General features: G+C 38.6%; 1 protein-coding gene across 1 annotated transcript; it reads right to left on the bottom strand.

Moving 5' to 3' along the window:
• Positions 1–2,927: 2,927 nt before the first annotated feature.
• Positions 2,928–8,806, bottom strand: LOC128317862 (E3 ubiquitin/ISG15 ligase TRIM25-like). Its single transcript, XM_053231726.1, has 6 exons — positions 8,139–8,806; positions 7,014–7,109; positions 6,650–6,883; positions 5,964–6,135; positions 5,667–5,726; positions 2,928–3,835 (listed from the first exon to the last, which is right to left on the bottom strand). The coding sequence occupies exons 1-6, from the start codon at positions 8,736–8,738 to the stop codon at positions 3,300–3,302; spliced, it is 1,698 nt and encodes a 565-aa protein (XP_053087701.1). The 5' UTR covers positions 8,739–8,806; the 3' UTR covers positions 2,928–3,299.
• Positions 8,807–10,847: the final 2,041 nt, after the last annotated feature.

Below are 10,847 nucleotides of genomic sequence, written 5' to 3'. Positions count from 1 at the left end.
AGTGTGAGATCCTGTGGCTCATGTGGATGAGTGTCACCTCTGGGTTAAGAGGTTGCTGGTTCAAACCCCAGCCAGGACTCCAGGATGTGAACATAGAGGCTTCAGGATTCAATGGCAGGCAGAAGGTGTGGGATGTGCCAGGGGGTGCCAGGGGGTGCCAGGGGGTGCCAGGGGGTGGGTAATATCTGGGCAGTTGCCCTACCCAGGGTTGGGGTAGAAGGGGTTATGATGCAGGGAGGAAGAGTGTTAACTTAGTTTTACATAATAGAGGGAGCACTGTGAAAACTAACTTACCCCACCCTCTCCAAGCCACCTGAACCCACACCTACCCAGCCCAATCCCTGGAGGGGCAGCTGCCCAGATATTGTCATCACACCCTCTAGACCACCTGCACCTTTCCCTCTGTCTGCCACTGATTCCTTTAGCATCTATGTTTACATCCTGGAGTCCTGGCTGGGGTTTGAACCAGCAACCTCTTAACCCAGAGGTGACACTCATCCACATGAGCCACAGGATCTCACACAAGTGAACTCTTATAGTCCTTTTCACCTTCATATTAGTCACTGTCATATAAGTTCATATAAGTAAAGTGCATAGACTTGAACCAGTTACATCACACACCATCTTGGTTTAATATTTTTACAACACAAAAGCCTGACCTAATATTTTCCATCAAACACACCAAGTAGAGACAAAAGCTGACTTCAAACCAGCACCTGCTGAGTCCAGAGACAAGGTGTTTACCACAAAGACACCAAATCCCCTCGCAAACACAGTGGTGTCATAGCGCCTTTGTGCTTCAAAATGACACCCTCCAAAAAAAAAAAAAAAATATGTAGAACATAATATTGTGTGTATATATATTTGCCTCCTGCTTTAGTAACATCCTTAGTTCTCTTCAAGCCTCATGTACAATAATGGCCTGGTGGAAAAAATGAACGGAACAGTGCAGAGGTGCAATTATTATTATTATTGATGTGGAAAACCAAGACAAAATATTGTTTTAACAGAATACATGTTTTACACATAATTAGAATTTTTTATGGTTTACAAGTAACCTGATGAGTGAAAACTCAGGACCCTGGAGAAACTGGCGAACAATAAACCCAACACATGGATCAGTATCAGATTAGAAAATGAGATTTATTTATGTATAATTCTTATTACTTCTATTATTACAAATACACATCATATATACTTTATATAAGCTATTATTTAAAATAAAAAATAATATTATTAAGATCAACAACAACAATAATAATAGTTAATATTATTTTAATAATATATTTTATACATGTAGCACCCCCTGCCCTCCTAGGATTTACTTCTCCTAAGTTCTGTTAGGGTGGAGCCCCGGGTTCAGGTAATGTGTTCAATGAAAATATTAAAGTCGTTACTCCCCTCTAGTATTAAAATTAATTATGAGCTAAGCTATCCTTTTCCTTTAACAGATCGGATGGATGCTGTCAGCGGACCTACATTAACGGATTTCACACTCCAGGTAAGTGTAGGTCAGTACCCTTTACTTTCAGTGTAAACTAATATTCTGATACAGAAATGAACTCACTAGTCAGCAGAAAGTATCAAAATTAGGAAGATTATTTATTAACACAGATAAATATACCAACAAATATATAAATATTTACACAAATAGATCAATTAATAGATAAATAGGTAAATAAATAAATAAAATAAATAGAAAGTGTGAAAGGAGAGAAACAGAAGAAACTATTCACTATCTATGACAGTGTCACATGGATCAATAACCCCAATAAAGAGAGCTGTTCACCTTCAGGTGTCTCTGTGTGACTTATTTCAAATACTAATCAATTAATAAACACACTCTAACTAATTACTTTATATGACCTCTTTTGAGAAAAGGTCAATACCCTCTTTGAACGGTGAAATGAGTGTCACAGACTATGTACAGGGGGATTAAAAGTGCAAAGAAGATAAATACAAGGCCTTCCATAAGCATTCAGATTTCAAACAACACTAACACTAATGACTTGTGAGCTCACACACACACACACACACACACACACCCCACCGTTGCAGGCCTGAGACGTTGCTAGGGCTCGTTGTGGCCCAATAAAACACAAAGCTAGCTTCTTCACTCTACTGAGCAACAAAATCAGTAAATAAAGCCCCTCAGTCCCGCTGTCATTAAGGCAGTAAGCGTTATGAGCTCCGCTCCGGATCTCGCTGCATCTGATGCCCACTGCAGTCTCTTCCGAATCGCTGTCTCCTCTCCAGCGGTACCAGAGGAACTCTCGATCGCGAGGGGATCAGAGCGCTATCTGGGATCTGTCCTCCAACCATGTCCTCCAACCATGTCCTCCTCCGAATCTCTCTCTCTCTCTCTCTCTCTACTTCATCTGCCGTTAACCGGAATAACGGACTTTCCGTTCCAACATAAACAAACACGGCAAGTGCCGTCTCGCATGACACTAAATCTCACAAACTCACTGAAAATACTCAAAACAAACAACTAAATCGATTAAAAAACACTCATTCCTGCTGAAAACACCCAGCATACAAACAAAATAACAACTTTACTAAAGAGTCCGCTGCTTCACCTGTTCTCCCCTGAATGATAAATCAACCATCCAATAAGAATCCTCCTTCCAGTAGGGAGGCGGGACTATAACTTTTACAACCAATCAGATATGAATGGCCTTACTCACCCAAATTTGCATACAATCATTATAAAAAGAGGTTCTCACTCTTAAAGGGACAGTTACATACAAATGTAAACCTTACGTGTGTCCTATTAAAGCATGTACAAAAATATTAATCAACGATATTGTCAATATCTTTAGTAACCGAAATTTACCCAGAGTTACATACATAAATAAGAACCACAATGGTAAAAGACACAAAAAAGAATTAAAATCAGTCCCAATAAACACACAGGAGCATGTGGGTGGAGTACACATCGTTTAATTAACAATCACAATCATAAAACACAACCAGAAAAGACAGAAGCTGCAATCTTGAACATTTACTGAACAGTGACCTCTAGTCACAGATTTCTCTGCGTCACCGATTTCAGCACAACTCACACAGCTCGCGCGCTGCACTTCTCACTCCTCCATCCTTTTCTTCTGAAATTTTACTAGTTTCTTGTCTGACAGTTCATTTTTTACATTTCCTTTTTAATTATTGTAAAATGACTAATCTGTTTTAATGAATACATTTAAATGTGTTTTTGTGCAGATGGATTGTGTGCTAGTGAGACAGATGACTGAGCAACAATGTGGCAATGTGCATAAATTTTACATAAAACGCTACACACTTTATTTTGGATCACACAATCTCACAGTAGAAAACGAGTCGAACCCAAACCCAGCGTATAGAGGCTGAGTGAATGTGGTGTGGACTCTGTGGAGGAGCTTCATCGTGTCAGAGACGCTGTAGAAGGACAGAGTTCCTGCACTGTGATCCACATACACTCCTATTCTGGAGGATGATGGAACTCCAAGCTCAGCCTTAATATTGTTGTGATAGAAACAGAGAGAAGAAGATGAAGAACACCACAGACTCCAGGACTGATTGTTGAGTCCAAACGCACACTCATTACCCCGTCCTTTCCTGCTGATGTCTTTATATGAGACTGATATGTCCACAACACCATCATCACTGCTCCTCTCCACCTCCCAGTAACAGTGTCCACACACACTCTCCTTACACAACACCTGACGCCAGTAATCAAATCTCTCTGGATGATCAGAGTACTGCTGCTCTTTCACACTGTATCTCACCGCTCTGTTCTTCTCAGACAGAATGAGTTTACGATGTACTGTGTTGGGATCCAGAGTCAGATAACAGAAATCTGAAATAAAAGAGAAAAGCAAACTGAACATGGCATGTTTTATTAAAAGTGTAAGCGCTAAGCATATAGCCAATACAATAATTTGCTTTTTAAATATTTAACCGGAGAGTTGTAGTTTTTCGCCGTCCTTTTATCAGTACAAAGAAGTGTACCCGGAAGTGCAAATGGACTACATTTCCCATGAGGAGGTCACCTCCGCCATTACTAATTTACATTTTAGAAAAAAGTACTGCTTCATTTTTTATTATTATTATTATTATTATTATTATTATTATTTAGGGCAACTCCTTTCAGAGTGGTTTTTTTTATCTGTAATTAATCCAGCTGTTAAGACAAATTTTTATTAAACACAACAAGTAATTCAGATGATAATAGTAGACAGTAGTGTTCTGGCACACATAATGTGTAAATATATATATATATATATATATATATATATGTATATATATATATACACACACACACACACACTTACAGTTCTGTGCAAAAGTCTTAGGCACATGCAAAGAAATGCTGCAGAGCAAAGATGCCTTCAAAAATAATGAAATTAAATGTTTATACATTAAAAAAAAATACTACAAAGAGCAGTAAACAGTAATAAATGAAACAGGAAGGAAATGAGCTGTAAGTGTTACTGAGCATCTTGCAGAAGCAGCCACAGTTCTTCTGGAGACTTTGACTGTCGACTCGCTTCTTATTTCTGCAGCGAAACCCAGCAGCCTTCATTATGTTTTTATCTGAAAAGTGTCTCTTATGGAATCTGCTGCTTTCTTTACTGACATACAAACATTTTTCAGAAACATTTCATTTTGTGCTGAAAAACCAATGTTTGGAATCTAAAATGTTTTTGTACTGAATCAGTAATGTAGAAGTTATAACATAAAAATCTATAACAAAGTTTGTACTAAAATAATAGGGTGCCTAAGACCTTTGCACAGTACTGTATGTATATACCACTGACAGAGCATGTGTGTTTGAAGCTAAATGCACCCTCTGCATCTTTTCAACATGGGGCAAAAAGACTTTTTTTTAAAATCCTTCCAGTAATTAACATGCTTAATCACTAGTGTGCTAGAGGTTCTTTACACTCACTGTCCACTTTAATAGGAACACCTGTACACCTGCTCATTTATGCAGTTATCCAGTCAGCCAATCATGTGGCAGCAGCACAATGTATAAAATCATGCAGATCCAGATCAAGAGCTTCAGTTAATGTTCACATCAAACATCAGAATCAGGAAAAACTCAGTGTTTTTTGTTTTTCACACCATTCTGTGTAAACTCCAGAGACTGTAGTGTGTGAAAATACCAGGAGATCAGCAGTTTCTGAAATACTCAAACCAGCTCATCTGGCACCAACAACCATGCCACGGTTAAAGTCACAGAGATCACACTTTTTCTTCATGCTGATTTTTGATGTGAATATTACCTGAAGCTCTTGACCTGGATCTGCTTAGAACTTAAATAAAATACAAATAAGTCTGTTTAACATGCCTGTTTCTAAGGTAAGAATTGTGTTTGTAAGTTAAAATTATGTCTGTTTCTGCTTTTATATGCATACCTGCTGTTACATTTGCTATTCAGTCAACCAATAAAAGTTGTTTAGAAGGTAAACATCATTCTGGATTAATAATTTTGTTAGCATCAATGGGGAAAAAAATATTTCTTATTACTCAAAGTGCATTTGGTCCCCACAAGGGATGAAAACAGCTGGTGTGTGTGAGGGTGGACCTCACATAAACTAAATACCGGAAACAGGTCCTACAAGTGACCACTGTGTGTGTGTGCATGTGTGTGTGTGTGTGTGTGTGTGTGTGTGTTTTAGACGTACATTTCAGAAAATCTTCTCTGCTCTGTGGCTCTGGTAGTGAAATGATCTGAACTGCTGCAGCTGTGGAGAGAAAAATGGAAATGAAGACAAAAAGCATCATCAGGTTGTGTAAAAGATGGAAACAGTTTAAAGTGATACAGTCAGTTTATTCATTTTAAATTAGTATTTTAGTTAAAAGTGTCAGGTGAGTAAACTGTCTGCAAAAAGAAAGCAAGAGAATTGCTAAGAAATAACACTTCACAGAGCGAGTAAAGACGTCCATCATTGTGTTTCTCCAGCAGGAACAGCTCCTCTTACCATGTGGAGGGATTTTGTTGAATTCCTTCTCACAGAATTCCTCGAGTCTCTTCTTCAGATCTGAGAGAGAATTCCTCACTCCATCAAATGAGAGATGTTGATGGACAGTGATGCTGGATGTGTGAAAGTTTGGTCTGTCCCTTTGGGGAGACTGACGTCCAGAAGCTAAAACCTACAGAAAGCAATTTAAACTTCAAACAAAGAAAGTTAAACAGCACACACATAGAAATTATTTTGGAAAGTAAAAGAAAAGAATACGGATTTTGTAGCAAAGTGTTGCATCTCTCAGTTTGTCTTTTTGCAAAATTCATGATTTTTTTAAAGTGGTCATATTTATAACCATCTACGTTCTGTCACTACATTACAAATATAATATAACCATTATGAATCCTCCATCGTCCAACTGTCACGATAAACACACCAGACAAATGAAGTCATAGCTACGCGATCCCAAATCCACAAACTAATATTACTGAACTTAACTAAGAACTGAAGTCGAGTTAAAGAGAAGCTAAACAGCACTAAACAATAACAAACAATAATAAACTGTGAAGTCCCCTGATCTCAGGATAACACCAGACACACTTGTGATGTCAGACAGGGACATTTATTGTTGCTTTAATGACAGATGTTTTAGAGAGGGTGTGAGGAACAGCTGGCTCTGTAGATCAGACAGTGAGTGTTACCTGGAGGAAATGGATGTGATCGTGTGTGTGTGAAAGCTGCTCCAGCTCAGTGACTCTCCTCTGAAGATCAGCAATCTCCTGCTCCAGTTGCTCCAGGAGTCGTTCAGCTCGACTCAGTTCAGCCTTCTCCTGAGCTCTGATCAGCTCCGTCGCCTCCGAGCGCTTTTTCTCCATGTAGCTGATCAGCTCAGTAAAGATCCTCTCACTGTCCTCCACTGCTGTCTGTGCACTGAGCTGTTAGGAGACACAGAGACACAAGATTTAAAGCTCCTCTATCATTCGCTCTCTTACTGGGACTCTAAACGAGTCGTTGTCCATGTTGTGTGTGTTTCTAGGAGCAGCTCTGTCTCTGCTCACTGCTCACCTTTATAGTGTTCACAGCCTGTTTCAGCTCCTGCACCTTCTTCTGCTTCTCCTGGATTCTCTGCTGGGATTTCATCTGCTCTTCCTTTAACTCATTCTGAAGACACATCAATTATTTTCAGCTCTTTATGAAGTACACTCATCTTTATTAGTTCCTACATCACAATACCTAATCACCTGGCAGCACAGTGTTGTAGAATTTCTATATGGTTACTGCATTTTGTAGTGTTACTAGCTAGAAATAACTTCCATGCTGCTTATGATGAGCGGCAAAATAAAGAGTAAAAATGGAGTTTTGGCTGGTGTAAAAGGCCAGACTGATTACCAAAACAACTGCTGCTAACTTCAGTTTAATTCAAATTTATTTGAATTGTGCTTTTGAGAATACAAATTGTCACAAATGAGCTTAACTCTCTGAGTGATACTAATGAAGTCCATAAAAATGATACAGACATTGTTATACAGTAAATTTTTAGTTATGAATGGGAGGTGGGGCAGAAGAGTAAAAAATGAAGGATGAAGGTGTGATGGTTCCTTTCACTGGAACTAAGAGGCCCAAACCTGTTCCAGCATGACAATGCCCCTGTGCACAAAGTGAGCTCCATGAAGACATGGTGTGTGAAGGTTGGAGTGGAAGAACTCGAGTGTCCTGCACAGAGCCCTGACCTCAACCCCACTGAACACCTTTGGGATGAACTGGAACACCGACTGCACCCCAGACCTCACCATCCCAACATCAGCGCCTGACCTCACTAATGCTCTTGTATCTGAATGAACACAAATCCCCACAGCCACGCTCCAACATCTAGTGGAAAGCCTTCCCAGAAGAGTGGAGCTTATTATAACAGATTTATTCATGTTTGCTTTACCTCAATTCTCTCTCTCACTCTCTCTCTCTCTCTCTCTGTCTCTGCTTTCATGTGCCATGCTGTCATTTCCTGGTCTGACCAGATTATGACTAACACTGAGAAAAGTTTTAACACTATCTTAACCACAACACAACATTGTAACAAGCTTTTACAAAATGAAAATTAAAGTTTAAGTCCTGTAACTGACTAAAGCAATTAATTCCAACTAAGAAATAAAACTAGGAAGAATTCATTCTGGAAAGATTTCTAGTTCTCACCTGTTTCTCAGCTCTTTCTGCTGCGGCTGTGACAGTGTCGTGACCTTTGTGATTATCCATCATACACAAATAACAGATGCAGGTTTGATCAGTACAACAGTAGATCTCAATCAGCTTGTTATGTTGAGAGCAGATCTTCTCTTGTAGTTTTGCTGAGGCTTCAATTAATGTGTGTTTTTTCAAAGCAGGAACGTCTAGATGAGGTTTCAGATGACTTTCACAAAATGAAGTCAAACACATCAGACAGGACTTGACAGCTTTGTGTTTTCTCCCGGTGCAGAAATCACACTCCACATCTCCAGGTCCAGCGTAACAGTAAGCAGGAGAAGCAGCTTGAAGTTCAGTCTTCTTCAGTTTCTCCACCACTTCAGCCAGCATGTTGTTTCTGCGTAGAACAGGCCTTGGAGTGAAAGTGTCTCTGCACTGAGGACAGCTGTAGACGCCCTTCTGATCCTCCTGATCCCAGCAGCCATTAATACACACCTTACAGAAACTGTGACCACAGGGGATAGTCACCGGATCCTTTAGGAGATCCAGACACACTGGACAGCTGAACTGATCCACTGAAAATTGATCTGCTGAAATACTGGCTTCTGCCATTTTCCTGAACTCACACACTGAGAAAGAGAGATCAGTTTTGTTTTCTCTGAAATGAGGAATTACGTCCTGGTTCTGTTTGTGTGTGTGTGAGAGAGAGAGAGAGGAGGAGCACAAATGCAGAGAGATTATGAATACTCCTCTGTTAACCATTTCATCTCCCTCCAGTGCATAAATATAACCCATGTAGCTACACTTACTAGGATTAATTTCATGAAACACACACAGAATGAGTCTTAATTCTCTTGTATTTTTTGCCTACTGACACCTCAAGCAAAACCTTCATCCTTGTTGATAACAATTGTTACAATTTAACAACTTATTCCTAGTGACATCTTTAAAATTATATTCATCCTGGAAGAATGTTGGAGCAATTTTTAAAGTGAGGAGTTCTCACTTTCATCTCTGAAGCAATCCCTGCTGCTGTTTCTCGGCTGTTGTACTTGATTTTATTCACAATTATCTGCCCAATCGGCTGGTGGTCTTTCTGATTCTGCCTGTACGTCGACTGTTTTCCTTCACAAGTCCTTCTTCTTTGAACTTTTTTGTTTTTTTAAGTTTTGCTGATCAGGTGAATAAAGTGGCCTTCTTTCCTTCTTTCCTCATAACTTAATTCCTTAATCTGAGTCATTGTTGCAATGACTTTTAACCAGCTGGTCTAAAAGTAATTTAAAGTAGATGTATGTAGTCAATTACCTTCAGTTACATACAGATGCCTCTAGCAGAGTAACCACATGGTGTAGTTCATCATATTAACTATGGATTAACTGTAACAACAAGAATAATATTAAGTGTCCAAATACTTTTTTTTTAATTTAATTATCACCAGGATATCTATTATTTTTATATTTTTAAACATAATACTCATTTTTGGGAAATGTTTTGCTTGAAAAGTGTGCTTGTGCTTTTTTCTTTAAAATAAATGCCACTTGTTTTGACATGTTGTTTTCTAATGCAGTAAAATTCATACAGTTGTAAATGTGGCTTAAATGTCCAAAAAAGCATTTGGGGCCACCCAATTTTAATATTGTTAAATGTTTTAAAATGAAATTTCAAGACAAAGTGTTTAGAAACAGCTTTAGATTTTAAAAAGTGAATGTATATTTTAGATCTTAGAATACATGCTGTAAATTAAAATGTTTTAAAAGGTATATATGATTGTAATGTGGTGTTATTTGACTCAAAATGTCTTTCTGAACAAAATTCACCCTTGTGCTATATGTGCATTTTTGGATTTTTAAAGCAGGGTTTTGTAAAAATTTTCAAATTTTTGTTTTTTTATTTTGAAATATTGGCTTCAGCCATTTTCCTGAACTCACAGAGAGAGAGAGAGAGAGAGAGAGAGAGAGAGAGAGCAGTACTCAGAGATAAGTTTTGTTTCCTCTGAATGAACTTTGAGCTTCTGTGATTATAGTGTGACAGAGACACTGGGTGGAGCTTTAAAGTGTGATGGGTGGAGCTTTAAGTGAGGAGGGTGTAACTAACCTCCATGGCTATAAGTAATATAATGTGATGTAATGGTATTAATTATTAAGGTCATTAATGTAACAGGATGAGTTTCTACACATTTTCCTGTGGATCACATAAAGATTTTCCCATCACCTCATACTTCACAGACACTCTCATTGTCTCCATTCCACCTCAACCTCCATTCCTTCTATATAAATGGACTGAACCTCTGTGTGAAACTGAGGTGTAATTAGCACAGTTATGTAAACAATGGCTAATCGTCCGTCCCTCTGGTTAAGTTGACTATATGGTCGTGTGAATGGTTGGAGCGTCTCTTCCTCTCAGCTCACACAGGTAGATTTGAGATCTCTAATACATTTTTGGTCCTAAGTTTAATTTGATCAGCCATTCAGTGTGTAGTAAAGAGTCAGCACTTGATTCATTTCAAACCTGATTTGGAACAGAGTCTGTCAGGCTTTCTGAGATATACCAGTACAGCTGTATAAAGCTGCAAATGCACTAATCGCTCTATAATCCAGTAAGAGAGTCTTAACATCCAAGATTTAAGGAAATAAACAATAAACACGTGACTAGTTGAACACCAGAAGGTTTAAAATGTAACTGACTGGTGTTAGTTTACTGGTGAGAATGGTGTGAACAGTA

Source organism: Pangasianodon hypophthalmus, chromosome 30 (assembly GCF_027358585.1).
Source record: "Pangasianodon hypophthalmus isolate fPanHyp1 chromosome 30, fPanHyp1.pri, whole genome shotgun sequence".
In the NCBI taxonomy this organism is placed as follows: domain Eukaryota; kingdom Metazoa; phylum Chordata; class Actinopteri; order Siluriformes; family Pangasiidae; genus Pangasianodon; species Pangasianodon hypophthalmus.
The sequence above is the reverse complement of the archived record's forward strand: the minus strand, read 5'-3'. Positions and strand labels throughout refer to the sequence as shown.

Bases quoted from the DNA above. Each gene is read 5' to 3' on its own strand.
- LOC128317862 (XM_053231726.1), bottom strand. From the start codon at position 8,738: ATGGCAGAAGCCAGTATTTCAGCAGATCAATTTTCAGTGGATCAGTTC. The intron at 7,110-8,138 runs GTGAGAACTAGA...ATGTGTCTTCAG, and splicing joins CAGAAAGAGCTGAGAAACAG to AATGAGTTAAAGGAAGAGCA. The intron at 6,884-7,013 runs GTGAGCAGTGAG...GTCTCCTAACAG, and splicing joins AGGCTGTGAACACTATAAAG to CTCAGTGCACAGACAGCAGT.